The sequence below is a fragment of the Sabethes cyaneus genome, chromosome 1, assembly GCF_943734655.1.
Source record: "Sabethes cyaneus chromosome 1, idSabCyanKW18_F2, whole genome shotgun sequence".
NCBI lineage: Eukaryota > Metazoa > Arthropoda > Insecta > Diptera > Culicidae > Sabethes > Sabethes cyaneus.
The window spans coordinates 30,174,053-30,202,040 of NC_071353.1; the positions used below are offsets into that span (position 1 = coordinate 30,174,053).

General features: G+C 37.8%; 2 protein-coding genes across 6 annotated transcripts in view; one reads left to right on the plus strand and one right to left on the minus strand.

Annotated features, from left to right (window-relative positions):
• On the minus strand, positions 1–27,457 carry LOC128732904 (uncharacterized). Of its 4 annotated transcripts, none has more exons than XM_053826347.1 (5): positions 27,362–27,457; positions 5,227–6,362; positions 1,407–1,633; positions 1,192–1,344; positions 1–1,104 (listed from the first exon to the last, which is right to left on the minus strand). In XM_053826347.1, exons 2-5 carry the CDS (start codon positions 6,131–6,133, stop codon positions 967–969), a joined length of 1,425 nt encoding a protein of 474 aa, XP_053682322.1. In that variant the 5' UTR covers positions 6,134–6,362; positions 27,362–27,457; the 3' UTR covers positions 1–966. The 4 variants fall into 4 exon arrangements, with proteins under 4 accessions (XP_053682322.1, XP_053682321.1, XP_053682319.1 ...); XM_053826346.1 differs by lacking the exon at positions 27,362–27,457 and adding an exon at positions 6,686–6,862; XM_053826344.1 differs by lacking the exon at positions 27,362–27,457 and adding an exon at positions 6,643–6,862.
• The window catches only part of LOC128732903 (uncharacterized), a 69,367-nt gene that overhangs the window by 16,069 nt on the left and 25,310 nt on the right, over positions 1–27,988 (plus strand). Inside the window, exon 1 of one of the 2 annotated variants that reach the window (XM_053826343.1) lies at positions 13,407–13,479. The exons of the other annotated variant lie outside the window; for it this stretch is intronic. Coding sequence (XP_053682318.1) covers positions 13,422–13,479 — 58 coding nt within the window. The 5' untranslated portion in view covers positions 13,407–13,421. Of the gene's footprint in view, positions 1–13,406; positions 13,480–27,988 lie in introns of those variants that run through there. 2 annotated transcript variants of the gene reach the window in all.

Sequence of the window (27,988 nt, forward strand, 5' to 3'; positions counted from 1 at the left end):
TCATTTTATCACTATAAACTGATTTTAAATCTTCAGAATTAAAAAAAATATTGGGTTGATTCTTAGAGCTAACATTTAACACATACTGCTTCGGTTAGTCAAACAGTGAATAGTAATGATATATGATTAGTAAGAACAAAACAATGCTCTGCAGGGTAGGTGTAATTGTTATTGACATAATTGGGTGCGATCAACTGAAGGAAACGATGATTGAGCAGATTTAACCTAGCAGAGAAGGGGTCATAGAACGATCATTTGTACTTCATCCTTAATGGGAATACTTACTTAGAGTGGTTAATTATTATATCATTGTTCTCAGGGTTGTCATTACCGATGCCGTTTAATTACGTTGTTGTTTATTCGTAATGAAATATTTTAGATTGGCAGCAATTTGTATTCGTTTGTGGGTAAAGCACACTTACTGCCTCAATGAATATTATTACATTAATCATTCAAATCGGAAGCTTTGCATTGCTTGAATCGTCAGTCATAGATAAAAGTTTTCTTTTATATAAGACGTTTTTGGATTCTGAAATAATCCAATGCTTTTACATATTTCGTACGTTTTGAGCAAAAAATCTTAAACATAATTTCAATGCAATTTATCATTTAAATATTGCATGATCAAGTGATTAAAGAAGGAATTTTGTCTGCCTTTAAATCGGACATTGCCCGTGAAATATCGGAAATGTTTGCCTACATGTATCGGGTAGTGGAAATCCTGGAGTGGATAACTAAATCTAATCTTACTGGCAATTTTACTTAAAGCAACAGTGTACTTTGTACATAAATAACAACGGTTACATTATTTGTACGCTATTGAAGTATTCGAAACAACTATCAAGAAAGAACATAGTTGGACAAAGCATTTGTGAAACAAGTAAACAGGTCTGCAACGTAAGCGTTGTGAACCTCTTAGTTTTAACCGTAATAGTAGGTTATAGAATCAAAGTAATTTTAAATCTACTAATCACCGTTAGGTGTTTGGAGTGTGGCCGATCCGAGGCTTCCGTGCAGCTTGAAATATAAACTATTGATGTCGGCAGTGACGGGAATCGGGATGGTATGATCACCGTGCAGCTCGCTTTCCGATACTAGCGTGGTCTGGAAGTTTGATAGGGAAAAGAAATCGAAAAATGGGTGGTTTTAATACCTTTTGCCACATTTTTCTATACGATATTTATAATTTACCAGTACTGGATTATTTCCAAAATGATGGTCGATTTCGAATCGTATAACTCGACCGCCGGTTTTATATGCCAATTCGTGAAGTCCAGTTTGACTATCCAGATGTTGATCTGACAGATTAGCATCCACTTCGTCTCCGAACCAAATGATGTAAAGCTGCGAAAGAAAATGGCTATTAATCATTGAGCTTTCTGATTTTGGGATTAGGCGTAGCTTACTCGAATGCGTTTCCTCAGCAATGCCAGCGCTGCATCGTGGGCGATATTCTTTTCAACGACGACCGCATTGGAGGTTGCTAGAAAGATGGCACTGTCGTAGGGAATTTCTTGACAGGTTCGCAGTATACTGTAGTAAGCTGGAGTATTGCTATCGTATGATGGTTGTAACGAGTTGATGGCTTCCATCAGCGATTTCGTGTTACGGAAACTGATAGATTTCGTGATTCCTAGAGAAAATAGAATGTCAAACGTTATCTGATTGAGGTTAACTGTTTATTTGGTATTTTGATGTTATTATCAGTTGTCAAAATATTTAACCATATTTTATCATATAGACGTTGGAAACGCTAGAATAAAGTAATGAAACATAGGTGTTCCCAAGGTGAAACAAGATGTGTGGGGAGAGAGCAGAAAATTCGATAAATTAAAATTTTTCACTTCAGCGTTTTCAAAAAATTAGCTTGCAGTATAACAGTATACGGTATTCCGTCCGTGAACCAAATTGAGCAAAGAAAATTGAGTTTTGTCGAAGGGAAGCTGGCAAAAAACAAACATACAAAATAGTGTCAGGATTCGACAACTCGAACAACAGAGTTGAAAAGGGTTAAAAGCGAAAACGAAATCCGAATTTAATGGAAAGATTAATTTTATGATTGAGTTAGTTGCCTTGATTGTTCACTAAAGTTTTTGGAGCGTCTTAGTAGAATACGAAACCTAAAATTAAAAGAGAAGAAAACTTATCCAATTTTATTCTACTATGTATATTTTATTCACGACAGATACGTATTTCGCCTATGACTTGCAGGCTTCCTCAGTGTCTGTATTCGAAAACAGTCAGTTCGAAAACAGACACTGAGGAAGCCTGCAAGTCGTAGGCGAAATACGTATCTGTCGTGAATAAAATATACATAGTAGAATTAAATTGGATAAGTTTTCGTCTCTTTTAACTTTTAGTTTCCCAAACCTTGACGATATGCATTATTGCATGTATCTCATAGTATCTCATAGTATAGTATAGTATCTCATTACATCATAACGAAATGCGTTGCAGGATGGATTTTATTTCATTCATTCACTACGACTACTTCAACGGCTGCGCATGCTTGCTTCACGTTGAACGCATGAGCATAATGTTGCAGATTTTTCTTGTATTTAAAATGTAAACAGAAATTAGCGGGGCGGCGCATTTTAGACAGCTACCGGACCCTTATAACGTGTATAGTAGGATTATAAAAAGTTTCGAAGTAAAATATATATTCAATACTCGGGTAAATTTTCAAATAGACCTAAGTGACAATGAGAGATTCTCTTCGCGTCTCCTCTCTTCTGCTTTATACGGCGATCCTAAAGTATTTTAACACATCAGCTTTGCATAAACCGGTTGCCGGGGTCACTAGTTAGCTAAATGTTTTGAAAATTTCCTTTTCTATGCATTTATGTAGCCGTGAAAGACGGAAGAGAGGAAACGCAAAGAGAATCTCTCATTGTCACTTAGGTCTATTTGAAAATTTACCCGAGAATACATTCAAATTTAATTACTGTCATCCGGGGAAACTTGCAGCACTTAACTTTGACTTGGAATAACTTTCGAACTGTACCATCAAGATACTGTACCATTGTATAGTGGTTAGTACTTTTGAATTGTGATTATGAGAAAAAATAGCATCTAAACGAATCTGTAGAAAGAACCGAAAATATGGATGTTGCTTGCAGCACTTTTTCAGATTTTGCGTTCCTTACGAATATAAATTTTATTTTAAATTGTGAACGATTATTTTTATACATTTTGAGTGTGTTGACAAGAAATAAGAGATATTAGAGGCATGTTTTGCTTCCCAAATTAATCTATCGCTTTTTTAAAGATATCCGGTGAAAATGCAACATATAGGCGAGCTCCGAATTGCATTTTGAAGGAAATTTTCAATTTATATATGCCAGAAGAGAAAACAAAACCATACAGATGCAAACTTACTGTGTCATACTGTCTATCACAAAAATTATTTATTACACAAATGCTTCAAGTTGCGATATATTGGAAGTAACAACACGAAAGCTCGAAGTTGCTGTTTGTCATATAGTAATGGTTATAGATAAACGCCCCTTTTTTAAAACGGTTTTGACTGCAAATGGTTATGTTAATAAATAATTTCGTTTGACCTGTTAAAAGCGCGATGCACAGAGGTGTTGCAAGCATCCCTGAATGACGGTATCATTATTTTTGAACAATGTTTCAGTCTTAGAACTGATGGTAATAATAAATGGTGGTAATAAATTGTTTATTATGGAATCGAACTCAAGGTTCTCAGTGACTGTGAAGGCAATCTCCACAGTGCTCTTCTTGATATAATATTCAGCAACAACAGTACAGTGCGATTTCGAATTCGGCATGGTTCGATTTTGGCATGCCTCGATTTTGGCAACAAAAGTATCCGTTTTTGGCAACACAAAATATGTTACTTCCAAAAATATGCTTAAATATCAGTCAGTTTCCGCATACATACTTTAAATGACGCAAAAATATTGCCCTAAGTGTGTTCATGAAAAATTGTTTGCGGTTATAGAATGTTTCGAACAATAATATTTTTATTGCCCTAGGACTGCGTCTTACCTTAGGTCGCCAAAAACTTACTTCCACCGGACAGATAACTCTTGGCGGATTTTGTGAACAAAAAAGGTTGCAATCGTTGATTAATAACATTTAGTCAATTTCTAACGCATTTACATTCAATTTTTTCACAACAAAAAGGGTCTCGATTTTGGTAACATAGATGACACGCATTTGTTGCAAATTAAAAATCCAACTGTATTTAGTAAATAAGGTAAATGATCAAATTTATGGAGAAAATGAAAATAATTGAAGGAAGGGGAGTAGGGGAGTTTGAATCGCGTGGCCGTTACCTACCCCACCCCGTTGTACCTTTTATATTTTAAGCTTCTGTATCCTACGTCATTGACATTCAACAGTGCGTTATTTTTCTAGGCTCTAAATACAAAACCAATTAACCAGCTGACGATTTGTTTTCAACGTACTCCGTCCCTGGTTGTCGTTAGACGCTTTTTTTCTGAATATTTTAACTGAATCCTACCGGAAAGTCTTTAGTATATTATACTATTATTAAAAGTGAATCCCCGGAGCATAAATAATACTCCAACTGCTGGTGTCAGTCTCCGAGCGCAATCCAGCGAAGCGATTGTACGATCTAAACGTCGATCTAGTTCGTCGCACAGAAACCGGTTTTGCTTTGTTCCGATTAAATTAAATCGATCCACGAGCCAAACTAAACCATGCGACGCCGAGGCTGTTGGAATCGATTCCAATATGAATTCTTCCTGCTGGCCCGAGTCGGCACACTCTGGTATGTGGCGTGTTATCTGTTTGTGAGTTCTAGCTGGTGTTTACATAGCTAGTTCGACATATTTATCTATGTGTAGCCTTCTAGAAATTTAATAATTTCAATTAGATTGTCTTAGGCTGAACCCTCCGGGTTTTTTCTTAATGACAACACACCACATATACGCATATGCGAGAAGGTACACATAACATAAATCTCAACAGTTTTTATAACACAGAAATTAGCTAAAGTTAAAGTATGAAATGGATCATATTCTAAACTGAATTTAATCATCTGAGGGGAAACAACTATCGAACTGTGAACTGCGGTTCCGAGCCTTTGCAATTGTAAAGTGCGCTTATACCAAATGACTCCCACCAATGCTTTCATAATGTGGCACAGAGCAACAAGGTTTTTTCCACTGTGATTGTGATTATGCAAGAAACATGTCTAACAACACGTATGTTTTGAGAGGACAATTTACTCACCTGTACTGTTGTAGCGTATTAAAATTACGTCCATCGGTGATTTGGGTACAAGTGTAGCATCAAAAACCTTCTTCGAATAAATGAGCGAATCGTTGGAAGTGTCCACTAGGATGGCAATCGGTAACCGGAGGTTCTTATCGGTAATCATTCGGGCAAGTAATTCAGTCTTGGAAATTTTGCTCTCATCGATGTGCGGCTTTGTGGGCTTTACCGGCACGTCCGGGATAGAAAGCGGCGGAATGTTCGTGGTAGTAAGCATGAATTGCTGGTCATCCTCCGCACTATCCAGTGTGTCGTCAGAAGTTTTCTCTAAACTTTCATCAGAATTACTGGAATGATAAGTATCGTTGTATCGTACGCTAGTGTAGAGGAAATTATTTGCGATGCTAGTTTCGAGCACTGTCGAGGACTGCAGTGAATCCGCAGTATTGTGATCTAAGCTGCGACTACTGTATGTATCCCGATTGGGGGTTCCCCCAACGAATGCTTGCGGTACACTAGCTTTGGTATCTTCAGATGATGTACCGTCATTGCTGTTGGTGCGGTCAGTTGATGGCAGATCTTCGTCTTCTTCTTCTTCGGCAGCTCCTGTAAGAATACTGTTTCCCGTTGTTGTACTACTCGTGATAAACGTTCTTTCACTTTCACTCTCCTGAGCAGCCGGCGTCACCCGATAGTACACCTCATCTAACACTGCCGAAGGTTGTTGGTCTGATTGCTGTTGCTGATAGCGATTTTGATCATCATCTAGTGATGTATCGTAACTTTCTTCGTATAGTGGACTAGAGAAATCACTCCCTCCTCCTGTTTCGTCATCCCCTTCCAATTGAAACAATGTCTCCAGCGAAAGACTTTGTTTTGGGACGGATACAAATGTAAACACTAACACTAAAAATAACGAATACATCTCTACTATCTGTATAATCTTCTTTTTTCGAACTTTCAAACTCTAAACTGTAGTAGAATTTTTTGATTTTTTTCGTTGACCACTAGAGTTTCATTTGCACTGCACTTGCTTTGTACTTTCGTTTTCGTTTTTCCAAGCTAGCCACCAAACCTATGACGTCCATTGGGATTTGTTGTCTCGTTGCGGTTTAATTTGTGTTCGTTGTTTTGATCGTGCATCCATAAACAATCTGAAATGATACAGAAAAGACCCACGGTTAGCGTCATGTCAATTTTCGTCGCAACATACTGATTCGCATTGCAGTTTTCTATTCCCGGTGTGTAGCATATTTGACAAATGATTAATCTACACAAATAGCGGCAGGATTGATTGTCTTGAATTTCTAATGACCGTTACGTATGACAAACGGCTCTGTTTCTCACAAACGCTGCTAATCAGTATTCATTAAACAACGTCTTTTGGAATTCTCAAAACACGAACCGTTTGCGACCCTCTTCTGCCGGGTGTACCTGATTTGCAAGTTCGACTAAATGACAAAGGCGACAACAATACCAATTCCTTCAACACATCTAGCGTTGTGTGTCAATGGTGACCTTGAATGCTGCGGACACTAAACAACACATCCCGGCGAGGCTGAACGATTCTAAGCCGAGCTGGTCAGCATTCTGTTCCCTTCCTTCTGCTGATCAATCCGTTGGACTTTTGTGGTTTAGTTTGTAACTTCTTTCACCTGCTCTTTCAGCGCACCTGTGTGTGATGGCAGTCGCGGCTAAATCGAAACTAACGCGTACTTCTAACGCTGCGGAAACCGTCGGACGAGAGGGAGAGACAGCGAGAGATGTGAATGGATAAAGAGCGAGAAAGAGCATGCGAACGGTCTCCCGAGATCTGAAACCTGTGACTTGTCGCCTGTGTTTGCCGCCACCGTGGTCATAGAACTGAAAATTAGTTGAACACCTTGAACGACACGGTGTGGCGTTGTCTATAACCTACTGCTCACTTCCAATCATCATATCGTACCGGAGTGTGATTGGCTGCGAACCCATTGTGCAATTGCTTATTGCTTCTTGGCAAGGGCCTTCTGGTTTGCGGATATTCGTGTACCTATAACCGTAGCATGATCAGCCTGCTGATCAGGTTAACTTAGATCTGTTGTTGGTAACTTACTTTTATATCCTTTCACCAATGATAGATTCTTAATTAGTGATACGATCAGGTTTTTGGCTTGTAACGCTTCAGTATGCTGGCGTATGTTTTCATTAAAAATTCAAACGTTCTGAAATAATAACTACCGTAAGCGCGTCTAATTTTGGGCATCGCATATTTTATAGGTTAGAAAGTTAGGGGTTTAGTAAAATAGTCGAGACTTTCGCTCAACACCGTCCTTAAGTTAGTCTTTCTGAGTTCTCGCTCCATCATGGCCTGATAGGCTTCAATCGTAGTTCAGGGTAGTTTGGTGGGTTCATGTTCTTGCGAATAAAATGCATTTTATGCACCGGTGTACCGAATATGCCTCATAATATCTCAATAGAATAGAGACACATGATGTTAAATCTTGCCAAAATAGTGCTTTTTTATTGCGCTGCTCCAAAAATGGCAAAAGACGGTTTTGGAGACCCTCAGTCATGTAAATTTTACTATTAAGGATACCTTCTGTGATGCAAATTTCTCTTTCCTTGCCGCAGGTGCAGATGGCCTACCAACTACCAAGTTTTGGTATTTTCTTCTTTTTGAAACGATAATTCACTTTGAACTTATCTTTTCCTGGACAAAACTCAGCTACGACGTATATTTCGCCATCCATCACTCAGAAGCTGTATTTGGTCAACTTTTTCGTGTAGAACTTTCAAGCATGGGTTTTGGAAACAGTTTGCTGGCATTCATAGCGATTTGAAAAATTTTGAACCTTATATGCATGTAATCTAGCTTTCGTTTGGACTTTTTGGACCTAGCTTTGTGAAACACCGACCTTCTTGGCACCATCACGTGTTAAAATATTGGTATTTCGGGTGAAATTAGCCTTGACTTTCTCTCCGTCTTCATGCTCTCGGTTTCATTCCAGCTCCTGGTTTATGAACCAATGCCAATCGGTCCTTGAACCTTTGCAACATTCTTGAGATGGTTGAATTACAGGTAAACTTTTTCTCCCAAAGCACGATAGGGCAGCTCTGGACTTTCCATATGAACGTACAAAATTTTATCACGCCTCTCTACTTAACTCGTTTCAATATTAGTCGAAACAAAATACACGATACTCGGGTACTTTTTCAAAAATACCTAAGCAACATTGGAATACTCCTTGGTGTCCCTCTCTTCCGATTATTACGGCGATATAAATGCATTTGAAAGAAAATATTTCGCACCTATTTTCTGAAAAAATTGAAAAAATGTAACGCGTGCGGTTGTCAAAACAATCTACGCTTAACGTTTAATATTCCGTTTAAACTTGCGAAGTGTGAAATTGTAAGGATAGAAACATTTTAAATATTATACAGTACCAGTTCGATTTTGACACGGTTGATTTTTGGCACGGTTCCATATTCGAACCCGTATTCGAAAATCATTTTTATAGGCCAACCTCCTGGTCAGGCATGTAAGTTAATATGCTTTTGAAACGGTAGTTCTTTCACAATTGACGAAGAGACGGTAGAAGAAAGTAATGAACTTTTAGAGTGAAGGAGAAAGAGCTAGATTAGATTAAAACTTCTCAATTCGGTGGTTCGATTACAATAGATCGAGGTAGAGGCACAATTTGAATCTATAAATAACCCAACCCACCAGATGATGGAGTTTAAAGATACGTCGCGCGCTTAATAAGGGAGTTGTGCAGTCTCCTTTTGTCCAGCGCCTCTATGGTTTAAAGGTACATTAGTACCAGCAAGCCACATGCCCTGGCGGGTGTTGTGGGTTCGAATCCGGTTGTAATCTCAGATTATAGCTTGATTCGACCCATGCGTTGGACAAAAGGTAGGAGTCACAACGACTACTTGCTAAGCGTAGCTACTAATAACCCCCCCCCCCCCCCTCACCTTTCCGCTCTTTCTCCTTCATTCTAAAATGTCATTACTTTTTTCTACCGTCCCTTTGTCAATTGTAAAAAAAAACTACCGTCTCAAGAAAATATTAATCATTTTTATACTTTTTTAAACGAAGCAAACATCCCAGAATGTTTTCTTCGAATACTGGCCATTCCAAGGCTATTCTGAAGGCCTAGCGGACAATTCCCGGCTTGGCTTAGTGAATTTTGCGGCAAGTTTCGTAATAAAATTTGAATGAAACTATGTCGTTTATGAAACTTGCACTTTGATACGACATTGGGATGCATTGGAAGCGAGACTCATTCTAATCTGGTTCCGCTTCTGCTTCCGATCATTATAATAGATTGGTACACCTTAATTTTGTTTTAAACAATCAATAGCGATAGTAAATTAAAAATTTAAAAAGGCACAATTTGATTTTGGCAACATAGGGTACGGAAGGGTATTCCCAGCACGCTACCAAGTTCGGCATATATTACCTTTTTTTGCTGAGCTTTCCCAAATAAAAACTTTGTCGTTATATAACACAACTGAAACCAATGTTGCACTCTTAAGCTTTAATGTGTTATAAGTATTTTCATAAAAAGTAAGTAATTTACTAAATTTTGTTCAATAAACATCAAAACCACTGTTTTTCCACTGGCGCGTAATCAGGCTGAAAAAACCAGCAGCAATCGTTTACGCTTATCCGCTCTTGATGATGGTTTGGAAAACTCACAATTATGATCACGTTTACTTATTCTAGAAACTAAACAGCTGTGAATACCGTGGACCCCCGTTCGTTTGACCATTTTTAATCTGAACACTTTTTAATTTGAACCCCGCTGGTTTGCACGACGTGCAAATTAAAAATGGTTCAAATGTCATTCTCAACATGACATCATTTGTTTATGTAGACAATGCACATAAACACGATTTGTTTGTACTGACCTAGTGGGTTTAATCGGTTTCACATTTCGTTTTCCTAACGATTAAGATAGAAATTCGATCGGAAAATGCAATATTCGCACTTGAAACTGCCAACTAAAACAAACCACCAAAACAATAACAAAGAGCAGGGCGGCCAGTTCACACAGGTTTCAGCATATTTCGGGTTACCAGTTACCATTCTACTTCTTTTTATCACGGAAGAACACAAAAATTCCCTTCTGACATGAAAATATAAATCAATTTTCATTCACTAGCACTTGCAGCATCTTGTTTTTAATTTCAGCATATGATGCTCTATTTACACTACTACCAATGTGCGAGGCAGTTACTCCTGAAACTATTCTATCGTGTTGACATAACTAGTATTTGAGTGACAACCACTTGCTTCTGGTGCTAATGTATATGCACGATTCAATGATACACTAGCGCCAGCAGCAAGCTGTCGTCACTGCAAAGCTAGTTATCTTCAAAGAGCCCGGAATGTAGGCAACAGTGACACGTTATCCATCGGTCTCCCTTTTGATCTGTTTTTGAAAAGCATTTATTCTCTGTGCTGGCTATTTCGGCCGGTCGGAAAACACAGACACCACTATAGAAAATGGACTCAATTTAGCCGCAGCGACTTCATCATTTCTCGCGATTATAACTCAACTTCAGTAGCGTTTTATTAAGACCAAAATACACGCCGATATTCAGTAAATATTATTCTATCAACTGGTATAAAAATCTTGTCTCGAATATTGTTCAGACTACCGCTTAATTGGCTGGAAACCCCCTCCCGTACCCTAAATTTTTCTAGCGTGTTGCCAAAACCGAACCGATGCTATATTCTTAGTCGAAACGTGACGTCAGTAAACTTGTTTGAATCAAACATACTTCCGCAACAGATTCTTCCGTGTTATGGCACCTTCTGTTGATAGCTCCTTCAACAACGCGTTGATTAACTTCGCTTACTGCCACACCCATATTTACGGCATTTTTGTACGCTTATTTGAAACGGATTGTTTTCAATTTTCTCGATTTTTTGTTGTGCTGAAATGGTTCCAACAGGTCGATGCCACCACCGCTAAACTGTTGTATTTGCTTCGAAGCCTTACTATCGAATGATCGTGTTCTATACAGAGTTCCACACTTCACGGACACAGGCCCGATTTGTGGCTGGAGTACAGCATACAACGTACATCGATCGAATAGTTGATTAGGGCCCTTTTTGCTATAATTTTGCTTTTTATATATCCAGTTGTGCATAAGCTATTGTTAGCACCTTTTTCACATATTCTCCCTTAACCAGAGGAAGTTTTGCATTCTCATGGTTGACGTAGTCTAGTGAAAATTCTAGTCTGCTGCCGACTCAATATTATATATAAAGCAGGTAAAAAATCGGTCATGTTGGACATGATTGAAAAATATGATTTACTACCGAGAAGGCTTTTGGCGAACAAATTTACCTGTTTCAATACCGCGAAATAAATCGGGCTGCTTGTTAGTTTGATCAAATTAAATTTGGACATGGAAATGTAAGTCGAATTACTTTTGATGGTCGAATTGATTGTTTGAAGTGTATACAACAATATCTTCATGATTTCAATGATTTGACCAAAAATTGTGTCAAAACGAAACTTGCAGGTCCCGCGACACTAAACACAAATATGACAACATAAAATAGTAATTAGTTGCGCCGATATGCGGCTAGCGCTTAATGAGATTTATGACTGTGAGATGTCAATCACTCGAAGACTTATGAGTGATAAAAACTACACCAGTTAGGTGCAATAAAAACGTCATCTCATTAATTAGGATGGAAAGGTACTTTGCTAAACTCAGTTGGTAGTTGATCTTTCCTCGACGGCAAGGTGTTTACGTAACATTGCACTATCACAACAAGTTTTATTGCTGGAAGGTGTCTAGACAGGTTCGCTGTGGTTGTACGTGAACAGTTGAAACTGTCCCCTACGGAGCTAGTATTCGGTTCCTGAGCGGCGGCAAGGTAGATGCAAAGGGCTGCGGCCGAAAGCAAATGCAATTCGTTATGATAATGCTAGACACTTGCTGCCTCATTTGCGTCCTATACACAATACTTCTCTTGGTCCTCGGTGACCTACAAAGTTGTTCGATTCCTAATGGTGACTATAACGTACACAAATATTATTGTTCGTATGTCACTTATGCACATTTTTTCTGATTTATTATCTATGCAGCCTTCTCGAATCACCATACTTAATCTTCATTGGTTTCATATCTAACACTTTTTTCAGGTTAGTGAGTTATTGCTAAAGAGCTATTCGATGTATATAATTATTATTAGGCGCGGTGAGTGTTAACATTTTCAGACCCTGTGGTATTTAAAAGCTAGGCTACCGAAACCACAAAAATCGCAATGATTTACTTCCACAGACCACACATCAACAAATCAATCTACTACTGCAGACGCCACAGATCACATCGCAGGTCTAACTATTCGATGGCTTTGTCGTTTTGGATGGCGACAGTACTGAACCGCACATTTAATCATGTACCAACAATAAACGCCGTTGAATTATGCGCAACGCCTTTCCCGGTGTTATTATGAGCAATTCATCAAGACACTTTTTCTCAGTCTATATTGATTCAGTCTTTGTGTATGCACATGCGGCCGACTACCACCCACCCTGGTAGTGCGGTTTTCTCCACTCACTTTGAGTGCGTAATTATTTGCAACTATCAAGAAGTAAGCTCTCGCACCGCAGTTTTTATAGCGCTGTTTGTAGACCGTACGAGAACCAAGATAGACTAACTTTCGTCGAACCAATAACAGCAGCAGCTGGTTTTACTGACTGACAATCGAACCACAAACAACTGAACAACTTTTCTTCGTACAGGGCAACATAATTGCGTGGACTTTTATGGACGATCCAATCTGCTATTTTACATACAACTCGTAGGGTGCACCAAAATTAAAAGTTTGTTGTAAGTTGCGAGCAAATATTTATGTTCAATATCGAGAATATACAAAAAATTACTTTAATTTCTTTTCATGCTCCAATTCCGTTATTCATTGAAGGGATCACTTTGTAGACCGTACGAGAACCAAGATAGACTAACTTTCGTCGAACCAATAACAGCAGCAGCTGGTTTTACTGACTGACAATCGAACCACAAACAACTGAACAACTTTTCTTCGTACAGGGCAACATAATTGCGTGGACTTTTATGGACGATCCAATCTGCTATTTTACATACAACTCGTAGGGTGCACCAAAATTAAAAGTTTGTTGTAAGTTGCGAGCAAATATTTATGTTCAATATCGAGAATATACAAAAAATTACTTTAATTTCTTTTCATGCTCCAATTCCGTTATTCATTGAAGGGATCACTCGGAGATCACTGCCGACTTGGTTGTAAGTAAAATTAGATCCTCCCTAGCAGGTATGACAACAGGGGTACAATTGGCAGTCACCTGTTCTTCATGTTTGACTTATTTATTACGAATGAGGAATGCGGAGAATGGTAAATTCAACATCGACTCTTAGGCTTGCTGAATTTGATCCGTGTGGATCGATTTTCCCGGTCACGATATGTGTCGCAAGCATTCTATCCAACACAAATACAAAAAGGAGATCACATATTTACTCATCCAATTTGATAATTGTCGCCAACGAATCCAAAAATGTGTCTCAAAGAAGAGTTCATTGTTTATTGGGGTGACTCAAGATTCGGCTGCAATTGGAACTGGCTGGTAGACGGCTTGTATTGGTCAGCCTTGATATGAAAATTTTAAAATAATCTCGGAGAACAGAGGGTAGGCCCAAAATAGAAACAGGCAAAACCCGATGCTGAAACCCTAACTGCAGCAATAAGATAACAAACAAAGCTTTTTGTGTGGAAGAGACTCAGTTTGAAAGAGATGTTTTCACAAGAGTGTTACTCGTTGCGTAGCAAATGACATTAATTGCACGCTTTTGACAAACATATTCCTTAATAACAAGTGACTCAATATTATTAATTTCATGAGCCAGTCCCATCGCCTCAAAGGATAACTATTATATCCTCTTCCATCTTGTAAGTCTAGCCTGGGCACTGATATTCAGAGGGATCTATGAAAACTAGTAGTTTGGTGCAGCTCTTTAAAGTTGATTTATTCTCATCGGTTAGAAATTCCTTCCAATTTGCATAAGAAGATAAAGTGAACATTACTAGTCGCCTACTTAATTTTTGATTTTGTTGAGTAGTGAAAAAGCTTTTGTATCATATAGATGGAACAAATCTTTTACAATCATTCAGCGTGGCGTGCCAGTCTTTAGACTCGTACTTTACAATCGATTTTTATTGTGTATGGGAATTACAGCGGTACTGTCACATTTTAATGCCAATCTGAATCCTTCTCAACCTAGATACGAATATGTTGCGAATGCTTTATGAGATCAGCAGCAATTATACATAGCCCAACTGAGCATGATGTAGCCAATCGTATACCTAGATAATCCGGTCGGATGGATTATACAAATAAATAACAAATAATACTGTTCAAAGATTGTCATCAATGCGGTACAGATTATTTTAACATCTTCTATAATACACATTTCCCAATTACCACATACGGAAAAAAGTACATTGGGAGATTCGTAAAATGGCGATCTCTTTTCTTCAACCTTTCTCCCTCTGCTACAACCGCACTGTCCTCTTCCACACCGCAGCTTGTCGTAATACCATTCTATCGTGTTGTTTGAGGCAGCTACGAAAGGGTCTACACATACATGATTGAGACACATCAAAGCGGCAAACCGGTTCGATCTGTCCGCGGATGATATTGACATTTATTTGCCGCAAATCTTCGCGACAGAGTTTGCTACTGCGTCGCTCGGCATGACAGGTGACGTGAGTAATTATCAAAGATATACAGTCCGATACGGACGACTGGTGAAGCTCTCATGAGCTAAAAAATATTGACGTGATCGAATGTGATTGATGATGTGGAACGATGACAATTCCATTTGGTGACGATATGAATGAAGTGTTAAGACTGTGCTTTTAATCTAGTTATTTCGTTCTGGATGATTATAGCACACCCGTTTCTTGTTACTGTATGTTCTTATATATCCAAATCGGTGAGCGCTTTCAACGATAAGTTTCATGGGTAACCACAATGATATGATTATTTCAACCAAAATGTCACGCAGACGATTACATTAACTATAAACTATTACGTATTTAACCATGGAAGTGTAAAAGTAGCTAACCGGCATGAATACGAGCTATAATGGGTGTACGTTGAATATCACGAAAACAAAATAGTTTACCATATCTATTGAGGTAAACTAATGCTTAGCGCATTCGTCGCAAAAGACTTCGGTTACCTATGTAGAGCAACAATGAAGATCGCATGTCCAAGCATTTTAAAAATTTTCATATCGGAATTTGATTTTAGGCTATCAATAGAAACGTCGGACGGACTTTTCACTGCTAACAACAATTTTACATCCCACTTTTCAGGCGCCTCTTCTGCCTGGAAACATACTTTATTCGTTTACAATTTCAACAATATTATTACTATCAAACAAATTCTATACCAGAATCAAAAAGGTTGCTCGGTTTAGCCAAAATTTGCCGTATACAAATATAGCACCCAGGGATGGTTCAATCACTTTGACTGAATTTTGATTCATTTGACAGTACCGTCTTAACGGGACAAATTATGACAAAGTTAGATATGGGACATTTGTAGAACAGGTTATTATCTATAATTTTTCTGAATGAAGTTATGCTGTATCTTTTGTAGTTACAGCGCTACAATGCTAGTATCTTATTAGTGACTAAATGAACGTTCATTTAGTCACTGATGAGTTACTAGCGTTGTAGCACCGTAACTACAATAGATACAGCAAAACTTTGTTCAGAAAAATTATAGATTAGAACTAGTTCTACAAATGTCTCATATGTAACATTGTCATATTTGGCTCGGCTGAGACGCTACGGTCAAATGAATCAAAATTGATTCAAAGTGATCGAACCATCCCTGATAGCACCAGTTCGCTTCCGGTGATAAGGCTAAAAAAATTTGTTTCCAAAATCGAACCATTATAAAAATTCATTTTTAAAATCATTTAATCAAAACTTTAAATGTTACAATGACTAGGAAAAGCTCTAAATATATATTTATTAACCTATCGAATATACAGGGTCCGGCACTCGATATGTAACTTATCCAAAAGACCATAAATTCGGTTTGGAAAATTATTTTGACTTATATCATAGTACAAAATGTGCTAAAATCAGGGAATCAAAAATCATGAACGCACAAAAGACAAAGATATTGTCCCTACTTCAAAATGTTATGACAATAGGCCGTATGAATAAAACAGTTTACTTTGCTTTTCCCGTTTAAATCGTATGAAGCATTTGCTCTATATTTTTTATTCATACGGCCTAATGTATGATGAAGGTTTGTCATTATTGCATGGAAGTTAGAACAATGAAGTTATCATAAGAGGCGAAACCTCTCAAGTGTAGAATAATAAAAAAAGTTATCGTAGCTGTTTATCGTGGATACAGATGTTTCATGTCAACCATGTTGTTGCTCGCGAAAAAGACACACTGCTGTATGCAATACATCTATCAAGCCTACAACAAATACTACAAAATGACAGTGTAACTGAAGAGAAGATATTAAATTACATGAAAGAAACAGAATTATTTATGCAATTGTAAACAAAAAATGTAAATACTATGCCAAAAGACACGAATGCACCGAAACGCCCGGTGTAAAGTGTCTCTAATAAATAAACCAACCACCCAACCCCCTCTTAAAGGGGAGAGGGGTCATAATTCCCCTGCTAAAGAGGGGAGGGGTCTCAATTCACCATGGAAAAAATTACCTACAAAAACATCCACATGCTAAATTTGGTTCCATTTGCTTGATTAGTTCTGGAGTTATGAGGAAACTTGTATGGAAGCCCCTCTCCCCCTCCTAAAAAGGTAAGGGGTTCTAATTCATCATTGAAAAAATTTATGCCTCCAAAAACACCCACATGCCAAATTTGGTTCCATTTGATTAATTAGTTCTCGTGTTATGCAGAAATTTGTGTTTCATTTGTATGGGAGCCCCCCTCTTAGTGGGGGGAGGGATCTCTAACCATCATAAGAACCTTCCCTGGCACTAAAAACCCCTACATGCAAATTTTCACTCCGATCGATTCAGTAGTTTTCGATTCTATAAGGAACATACGGACAGAAATTTATTTTTATAGGTATAGATAGTAGAAAAGAAAAACTGTAGGATCACTTTCCTCGAAACCATTTCAATACCTCAATTTTTCAATCAAAAACTGTATTTTTAAACAAATCGTAACATTTCGCAAACAGTAAGAGATAGATAGTTACTATGTACAGCAAAGTTGCTTATTTTACTGTGTTATACAACTTTTGTGAAAACACAGTACTTTTCTGGACGCATTTGAAAAAACAAAAAGTTGTATCACCCTAATAGATGGATCTTTGGTCACCCTTGTTGTGCTAGGGTTTTTCCAAAGACACACCACCTGGTAAATTACGCATTTTTACGCTAGATCAAATGATCGCGTTTTTGATTCATAGCAGTTAAATTTTTCTAAATAATTTTATCAATGTTTTATTAAATAACTTTGGACCTGTAAGGCCAATTTTAATCAAATTTAGTAGATATATTCAGAGCCATAAGGCCTCTTGTTTGATATTAAATAATTGAAATCTGATAAATTATCTGGTTGAAATCGTTTCAAATAATTGTAAATTTTATTATGTTGTACACGATTGCTCATAACTTTCAAATTAGACATCCAATCAAGAAACAAATCAATAGTAATCTATGCGGCTATATTACCTGCCAAATGAGACTAATAGCGCATTAATCGGTTTGGTCGTCTCAGAGAAACGTTCGACTAATTGAGACCTAGTCAATACATGTTTTCAAGCATAACTTTTGAACTACCTATTCTTTGCTATCGAAACTTTGCACAAGATGTGGTAGTAAAAAGACCTTTCATTTGATACTAAAATTATTGAAATTGGTCAAGTGGTTCTACAGATAATCGAGTGTTGTAGCTTTCACATTTTTGCTCATAACGTTTAAACGGAACGTCAGATCGAAAAACAATTCAATAGTGATCTACTAGGTATAGTGACACCTTTCAAACGAGAGTAACAGTTTATTGATTGGTTTAGCCATCTTCGAGAAACAGACGACCAAAAAGAGCGTTACACACACACACACACACACACACACACACACATTGCTCAGTTCGTCGAACCCTATCGATTCGGTATATGACGCTCCACCGATTCCAATGAAAAGCGTGGCGGTAACCAGTGTGCCTCCACGAATTCTTATGAAGAAGGGGACACAGGGTTATTTTTCAATTTGCAATGCGACGCAAAACAAGTTTGTAAATGTGTTGTAGGAACGTAGTATTTTATTACTATATTTAAATAACTTTTATCTTATAAATGTTTTTAGAAATTTGGGGAAAAATTCAAAGAATAGATTTTTTATAATTTCGACCCAACCAGAAGATAACTATCGCTGCTTACCAAATAAATCTCATCAATTTTCCTAAATGAATACATTTATACTAATACTAAACTTGTTTAAATGTTTTATTATTAGCTCAATTTGTTGTCATTTTAATTCAATATAGCTATTAAAATATGTATTTTTGTGTACCAATTTTGAACCACAGGTAAAGATTTTACATGCAATCGAACCAACGCGTTGGGTACGGTTCATTTTATGGGTGTTAGCACACAAAGTAGTACATGCACCTGACCGTTGTTGTGAAGGACGCCTGCTATATTGTGTTAACCAATAAAACCTATTGTTCAGCTATGAAATTTAGATTACCGTCTGACATCGAAACATGAAACCAGTTATTTAGCTTCCACGGTGGTACTATTTTGAATGCTGTGACCTTGAGCTGTGCGTATCCTCGTATCTCAGCCGCCGTGAAGTTTTTCGAAAATTAGTGAAAGTATCGATTTTCGAGATCGTTTATTAACAATGGCGACTCCGTCAACTCTGACATTATGAAGATCCACGATGATCTTTCGGTTCAAATCTGATGACAAGAACTTACGTTGATTCGTTTAACTCTACTGCTCCCCGAATGATAAGACGCGTGGGCAAGGAGAAGCAAATCATTAGCAGTTTGTAGCTATTCGCAGTTCCAAACCCGTTCCGGAACTGTATAACTAAGGCCATTAAATTCGAGTGATTTAGGGGAAATCGCACTAATGGAATGCAAAATTGTTGACGGCAGTGCATTTCTGGTTTGTTTAAATATTTTATGAATATAGTGAACGTGGAGAAGCTTGTTTGGAGTTTCAAAATGATTTCGACTCGAATGAAGCTCCAAACAAATCTCTCGCAGAGGGCCGTTTGGGTCACTGTAGAAACAGCGTCGCGTGACCTTTAACTATCTAATTTGTAAACAAACCGAGCGAAATTGCCGCTATAAATAAATCACGAGTCTATGCCTGCTCGCTTGAAGGTGTTCACCAGGGTACTCAATGTTTATGTTTGCTACTGATGGCGACGATTGAAAATCTTTTTTCCCACGTCTTATTTTGATCGCACATAAATGGCAGTACGTGTGCCACAAAACGTTTTGAGAAGAAAATCTTCTATGAAGTTTCTTCGTTCGCATTTCATGAGCGCCATGCACCTATGCAATAGCAATATTATGTTGCGATGTTGTACCATACGTACAGCAATTTAATCAATTGGCAGTAGGTACATCATTGACAGGTCGGGTCATCACTGTCGTGAGATGCATCGATAGATCTGCTCATTTTGAGAATCATGCAGTTTTAACATGTGAAGAGCTTGTTTTTCTTTTGTGGCGAAAAAGTTGGAACTAAACGTAGGTCGTTTGAATAAAGTATCAAGAGGCTGTAGAATAGCGGAATCTCTATAATGTAACCAAATGATCAAGAAATGCATGGCTTGGTCTAGCGGAATCCCAATTAGTCCTAAGCTTGAGCTTAAGCTTCCGAGGCAATCGAGGAGTGCCTAGAAGATAGGGTTGTTGTGACGATGCTCGGTAAACCGGTTTTTGAAGGCTCTAGCTCTGATGTTTGAAAGCGCTTACAATCTTTGGATTAACTGGTATCGTTTTTTAGTTCTTCACAGTCGATTTATGGTGACCATTCATGAGTCCGTTCGTTTCGATTATGGTTCTCGTAGTTTGTTGATTAATTTCTTTTTATTAAATTTTTAAATTAATTCAATTAGTTACGTAAAGTATTATTTAGATTTCGTGATTCGGTTAGTTATTTGGTTAACAGTTAGCGCTCATATTTTCTTCGAGTGCATTGAGGCTCAAGTGCTTATTTATCCCACAACATGCACAAAGTGCTCATAAACGATATCGAAATTGTGCTAAGTATAATGATTAGCTGATCTAGACGCGCGGTATTGCTGTTATACCACTTAGCAATTGAGTTCCATGATGTATACTGATGGTTGTTTGGATTAGTAATGGGCGATGTCACATCGATAAATCGAAACATCGATGTTCCAGCATCGATTTTCCGATGTTTCGATTCGATGTGAGCTTACAGGAAAATCGGTCACATCGATGTTAGTTTTTCGATTCAAATCGATGTCCCGATAAAATTAATCCGTTGAAATCAGCACAACTCAGATTGGCGCAATTAACGCAGTTGACTGCGTTGCTATTTCTATAGTTTTTTTTTGTGCTAAAATCCTGCTTTTTTTTGTAAAAGTATGAATATTTTTCTAAATTTTATCGAAACTTTGCATATGTGCGAACCGACAGACCGGACTATTAAGGAGAATGGCGAGAAGGTACAACATCATACCGTCACTTTGTTTTATTCTTTGCAACAATATATTCATTTAGTTAAAGTCAGAAAAAATCAGGATTTTTTCTCAATATCAGCCAAAACATAAGGATTTGTCAGCATATCAGTAAACACGCAAAAAAATCGGAATAATGCTGAATAAATACGAGCATCGGCCGTTCCGTTTCCTTCATTTGCCAACATCGAACATCGATTCAATTAACATCGATGTCTCACACTCGATTTAATCGATGTGCCGATGTTTTTGAGACTATTGACATCGATTCAAAAACATCGATTATTTTTGTTTCGATGCCCAATACTAGTTTGGATGCAGAGTAAAAATCTGTCATTTTCTTCTATGAGGATGATGTAGCAGAGGGTAATCGAGTAAATTTACTAGAAAACCGGAAAGCTGGATAGAAATGGACGCCGATAATGACCAACTGTCAAGAAAGTTTCGTTAACGTGACATTAGTATTACAAAGAATTATCTCCTGGATCTAAGAAGGAGATATATTACGGGAACGTAGTTGACAACAAATTTGATGAATACTTTTTTGTATTCAATTAAGAATTTTGGAGATACACTCAAGCACAACGCTCTACGATTAGTCTAACAATTTCCAATGGACAACTTCATTGTTGCTGATTAACCTGAATGATGAAGAGCGAGAGAAACAGCAGGGTGAAACTTTTCTTCCCTCAATAATACGCTCAGCAGGAGACCATTGATTGCCTCCACACTAAACGTTATACTTTAATATTTCAACAATATTCAACCATCTGGATTTGTCATTTCACAGTTGTCGCAGTGACATCACCTTATGGAGAAAAGAGAAAAAAAGCTTACAACCCAAGTGTTCAATAAACCCGAAAAACGAGAAAGTCAGGAAACGTTCTCTGGGGCCATCTGTGCTGTATTTTTCTTCCACCGGTTCGAAACCAAAGTGATACACAGAAAGCCTGCTGCCAACAATCGAGAGTCGTAAAATATAGCCTGCCAAAAATTTATTGCACTTAGTAGCAGAAGGGAGACGAAACGAAACTTGTTTCCACAATTACATAATTGAGTATACCGAAAATTTGGATGTTTTACAACTTCAGCACACATTATTTGTACCAGAATCAGTCACAGTGGAGCAAAGTCACGGAGCGCGGTCATCAAGAACACCTACATCCGATGCTTCCGCTTGCATTTCCAACAACCTAACTTCCGTTCGCTTGATTTCCGTCCATCGTCCGGAACAGTAGTGTGACGGCCTTCGTTATTCCGTGGTACACTGAAATACAACCACTTTTGTGCGACTGGTGCTTCCTGGATGGCGCCCTATGCTAAGTAACACATTGACCGGTTGTATGCCGTCAGAATTAAATGTCTTATTTATTTCGTTTCGGTGGCTTTTGCTACGACGAGTTTTGCTCGCAGTCCTCGGTGAAACGTCTTTTGCATAATGTTGCACTTTTTTGCTTGTTTTATTTCGATCGATCGCTCATGAACCCATTGATCATAAACACAGAAAGTGGAATAGCAAGTCCGAGCAGCATTCCAGCTGGAAATGTTTTTATTTCCGATAAGTTAGCGCCTTTCAGCGTTTGAATATTTCAGATGTGTTGGTCGTGGTAGTTAGAGTAAGTAAATTAATGTAGAAACCGCTTTCTTGTCGGCGAATGTCACCCGCGAGGATACTTGCCTCTCGTACTTCATGCGAACAGCTGCATCGGGGTAGAAACAACGAGAAACAGCCTTCGTGCCCGGCACGGCAGTCATCGGAGACCATTTGTCTAGCAGCGGCCTCCCAATGCAGGATGACACACGGCGAGCGCACGGGGCATAGGAAGATAAGCGGGAGGTCCGAGATTGCGTGAAGCGGCCAGTTAAGTTGACGCAATACGTGTAAAGCAGCAAGTCACGTGAAAAACAGCTCGTTCTGCTTGGAAAGGTGAATCGGTTGGCGTATAAGGACATGTACGATGAACTTTTGATCGGCTGACATAATCAACGGCTGGTGATGAATAACCGAGTTTTGTCATCATCTTCTCCGGGGAAAGGCCATAATTTTCGACGGAAAATCGCTCAATTTTTGTCAGCAACGGTTGTACCGATTTAAGTAATTATCTTGTAATTTTAAAAATATTCTAGTTTGGTCACCGATTTTTATCCAATGTTTTTTTTTTATTGGATGTATCGATTTTAAATTATGTGTAAGTGAATTGACTTTTTTCGTATAGAAACTAATGAAAAAACTCGATTTTCTATGCAGCGGTGGTGTAACCGATTTTGTTGCTATTGTTGTTTCTTATACGGTGTTTCAGCATTCTTGCTCTGATCATTGCAGATTCCCGATTAGGTGATTCTAACAAAAATATTACAGAATTGTAGCTCTAGCTGATATTTTTATCAAAGTGTGTTATAAAGGTGATGGCGAAAATTGCGTCACAGGAAATGTTTTACAAAGAATCTATCTCGTCCTGCCAGTTATAACACGGTTCGTTACATTTTGGTTATAAAGCAAGTGTACTGTCAATTAAGCTACATGATTAACGAAAGGTGCGTCTATGGCCAGTGTGGCCAACAGTTATGTTAAAATGGTTTGGTTGTGCTGCAGGTTGAAAAATCTAAATTTTTGCAAGTTGATAATTTTTTACAGCGTTTCACTCATTCTCATGATTGAAAGCTACTAGATAAGTTAAAATTGTATGCAAAATGTTTAGTACCTTACTGCGTTATACTGAGTTGACAGTCAAATAAACATTAGCATCACTATGGGTCCCTCCTGTCTTGTCTTGTCCAATACTCTCGAAAGAAATTAATCTAAATGTAATGCTTGACTATGGAAACTATGTAAAGAATTGCCAGGAACTAACTGATGCAAAGCAACAAATGAAACGTTCAAAACTATTCTCGGATAAGAGAGTCGCTGATTTTCGTCGCTTTGAGAATTCTGCGTCAGGTCACATGCACAAAGGCAAGACAACAGTTTCGAACAAATTATTGCAGTACCTATATGGATACCATCTGGCAAAAGGAAAGGTAACCGCTCACTTTCGATGACGTTTCACCTTCAGGAAACCAATTTGGACTAATTTCAATCTTAAATGTTAAGGGCGGTTGAATGAAAGGGGTGGTTTTATACTTTAAGAAAATTGTTTACCTTCAGGACATCACATTGGACTTAGTTTAATGCTGAAACGATAACATCGCTTGAAGAAGAAGGGTGGTTTTGCAATCTGAGGTACTTCCCAAGCACAGATTTCAAATTGGTATAGGTTTAAGCGCCGTAAAGAACCGACTGGGACGAGGAGTTTTTGTCACTTTTTTGCAAAAAACATGTGCAAACCATGATGACATCTTTTCTTCGACCAATCAGAATGCGAGCATTTCTAGTTGGACAATGCTTCATTATTTTCAGTTTTTCAATAGTGTACACTTACGAAATAATTGCGTTCTTTATTTGAGCCAATTCTTAGATGTTTCGATCGATTGGTGCAAAAATATTGAAAATCGATCGGGAAACCGCTAAGCTATTAGCGTTCAAAACCTGACCACTTTTCGAGAAAGATTGTTAGGACGTAGGACGTAGTCCTACGTCAAAAACTTACTATATTCTACTATACTATACTATATTCTACTATATTCTATATTCATATATTACTGAAGAGAATATTTTGGAATAACTTTTTTCGAATTCGAATAATTTTACACCCCCGTCTCTATTGCTTTTCATATCAGAATATGTGCGTAAGCTGAGCTTCCGAGTCACTGCTATACATATCAAGACGATTTTCTTTGTAAAGTAAATAAAAAAATCCGAAACTGCGCTTCACAATTTAGCTAAATTTGAGATTGAGTTATTATATTTAGCATACGTAGCATACATATTATGTGGAATTGATATTTATTCTTTTTTAGTTGGGTTTTGTTAGGTTTTTTAAAGAGTTGATATTTTAATACGACCTATACATAGTTTCAAAGAAAGAGTTTCATTTGCTAAATTAATACCTTCACTATCGCTTCTCGAAATATGTAAATTCATTCATCTTTTAGGAAGATCACAAATGATCTAATCTTCTTTTTTCATAATATTTAATAATATTCAATTTAGTGATAAAGCTTGCTTCATTTAGAATTGGAACAAACTTTTCCTCATATTGTGGCGCTTTTGGTGGACGGATTTGGAAGTTATTGACACCCTCGTGCCAGAAATTTTGTTAGTTTCACCTATGTATTTTTGACATTCCGCAAAACGACTGTATTTTGTAAACAAAAAACATGGAAGTCGAAAGAAGGGAAAAAATTGTGCACAGTCATTTGTAAAATCCATTGTGGTCTGCAATCTGCATCTAGGCTAGCTAAACAGCTGAAATTGCCCAGAAATACCGTATGGCGCGTTGTCAAACGGTATAAGTAAACATTGACGACGATTCGGAAGTCCCAAGCTAATCATCGGAGTGGAACTGTCGACCGGAAACTGCGTGGTAAGATTTTCAAGACCATCAACAGGAATCCCAATCTGTCAGACCGTGATTTGGCCAGAAACTTCGATGTTGCCCAAAAGGAGGGTTTCCAAAAACGAATTTTGCCGTTAAATCGATCTCAACACCATTCGGTGATGTTTTGGCAAGATTTGGCAAGCTGTCATTACAGCAAAGTCGTTCAAGAATGGTATGCAGAGAAAGGGGTCCAGTTTGTTGAGAAAGACCTTAACACAACCAATTTTCCCCAATTCCGCCCTATTGAGAAATACTGGGTAAACATCAAGAGGAGACTGAAGGCAAAGGGAAAAGTTGTCAAAGACATCAATCAAATGAGGACCTGGTGAAATAAGATAGCCAAAACGATAGACGAAGAAAGTGTGCGCCACCTAATGAGCCATATTACAGGAAAAGTTCGAGAATTCCTTCGTAACCGTGACGAATAATTTTATTCGTATTTTTTCTTAAAAGTATGAAGAAAATGCTACAGTTGTGTAAGAAAAGATCTTGAATTCAATAATAAATAACTGCAATACACGCAATTGTTTTGTTCCAATACTATCTGAAGCAAGCTTTAGTTAGGTACAATGCCGAGCGGAGTATACTATCCTGCGGAAATCTATGAAGAAATGTGCAAGGTGCTGTAAACGTTTTATAATAGATGATTCACGGTGAGACAACCGCAGGCCACGAACCCGTCGACGGAAGTGCGGGGCATGCCCTCTGTAGAAAGCACCTCCATCTAGGTTTATTTGTTTTCCTAGATCTACTGACCTCTAGTTCTATTCTTCAGTTGGGTTCGAACGAACGATAGCGAGTAAGGGCGGATTACACTTTGTTTGTGAGAAGATCGAAAACCATGGGCTTAATTAGATAGTTTACTGCGAAAATTCGAAAAAAGCTATTTTCTGCGTAATAGTTTTCCGCGAAATGGTACTTTCCGTCAAAAGGTTTTCCCCAAAACAATACATTCCGCGTTATTGTTAATCGCAAATTGGTCTTCCGCGAATTGGTGTTCGACGAAATGTAATACAATCGCTCCCTAAGTTTCCAAATTTCATGGAAAACAAGCTATTGAAAGTCAAGTTCTTACATTGTAAGTGAAGTTTGTTTATTGCGTCGCAAACAATAAAAATCGAACATCATTAAATTCTAATTAAAACTTTTAGCGAAGCAGCTTAAATGATAAAACAAGCTTTATGGCGATGAGTTTTTATCTCCCAACAGAATTCACGATAGAGGTCATCGCGTTTTAACGCTGATTGAGTAAACGCAATAAAATGATGACCAACACGTTGATCAATCTAAATTTGTGATAATCACAGATGCTATCCATGCCGTGGGTAACATTTGAATTTCAATTATTTAATTAAAATAAAATTTTAAACGTTTTGGTACAGCGTTTTTTGTCGTAATCATTCAAAATATCTCAAAAATAGAACTTTACGTTTTCGTGATAATACCCCATTCATTGATCGACACTCACTATTTCATATTTAATTAAGGACTTGTTGTTTTCGACTAGCTGAGCACAGTGAGTTCTTAGCTATTTTGATTTATACACCGATAAAAGAGAAGTACAATGCCAACACGGGGGTAATCTTAATGGCTGCAACAAACTCAGAAAACATTAACTCAAGTTTTAGTTGTTTTTAAGGTACCTTGCGTGAAGGTCATGAAACATTTACATTTACATTTATGAAAGTAACCAATAACCGACACCATTAGAGTAGAGTGCTATTATGAACATTTCTCAGTCACTTTCAAACTTGCCTAGAAATTCGTTTGCATGAAAATATATTGGAAATATTATTCTCTAGCGTGTCTGACAAATACAATATTTCTGTGATACGGAGCAGGCCGCTGTGGACTTTTCCTGCTTAACTAAGTTAATTAACTTTTGTTTTATTTATATTTTTTGGTGATGTACTGCTCAATATTTCACATAAATTAATTCAAATCGGTACTTACATTTAAAAACTAGTCATTTACACATTTTCATTTTCGTTCTTTCACTGAACTACAATCGAAGATGCAAAAATTATAATCAGATGATGTTTAATGCCATGGTGAAAATAAATTTAACCAGTTAAAACTGGTAAATCTGCTACTTTATATTCGTAATATAGTGATATCTGGTTCTTCGCTTATTTTGTTTTCACCTCGTTTTAGTGTATCGACACACGCGTTCAGATATGCCACGTTTTTTCTCTAAAACACTTACACCCTGTTGTCAGTACACAGGCAAGTTGTAACAGTGTTGTCTTTTTGTAACCCTTGATCAATCATGCAAAATAACACACCAAACAACGGTGCATTCAATTGCTCAACCTTGCAATTTCGCTGAGAATCAAGATCAGTACGCGTTGCTGTTGCCGCTGCTGCTGCTGCTGCTGCTGCTGCTGCTACTTTGATGTTCATAAACAGCAACCCTTAAACATTCTTCAACGAAAATAGGACTTGAAACCGTGCCCACTCACTCGCGGTTCTCACGCCCTGTAATTCACTGGTCGTCGATTGCGCATAAATACCGAACACACAACAACACCTTGCAGCGTTCCCACAGCACTGAACACCCAACAGTAGCTGCACGTGCTT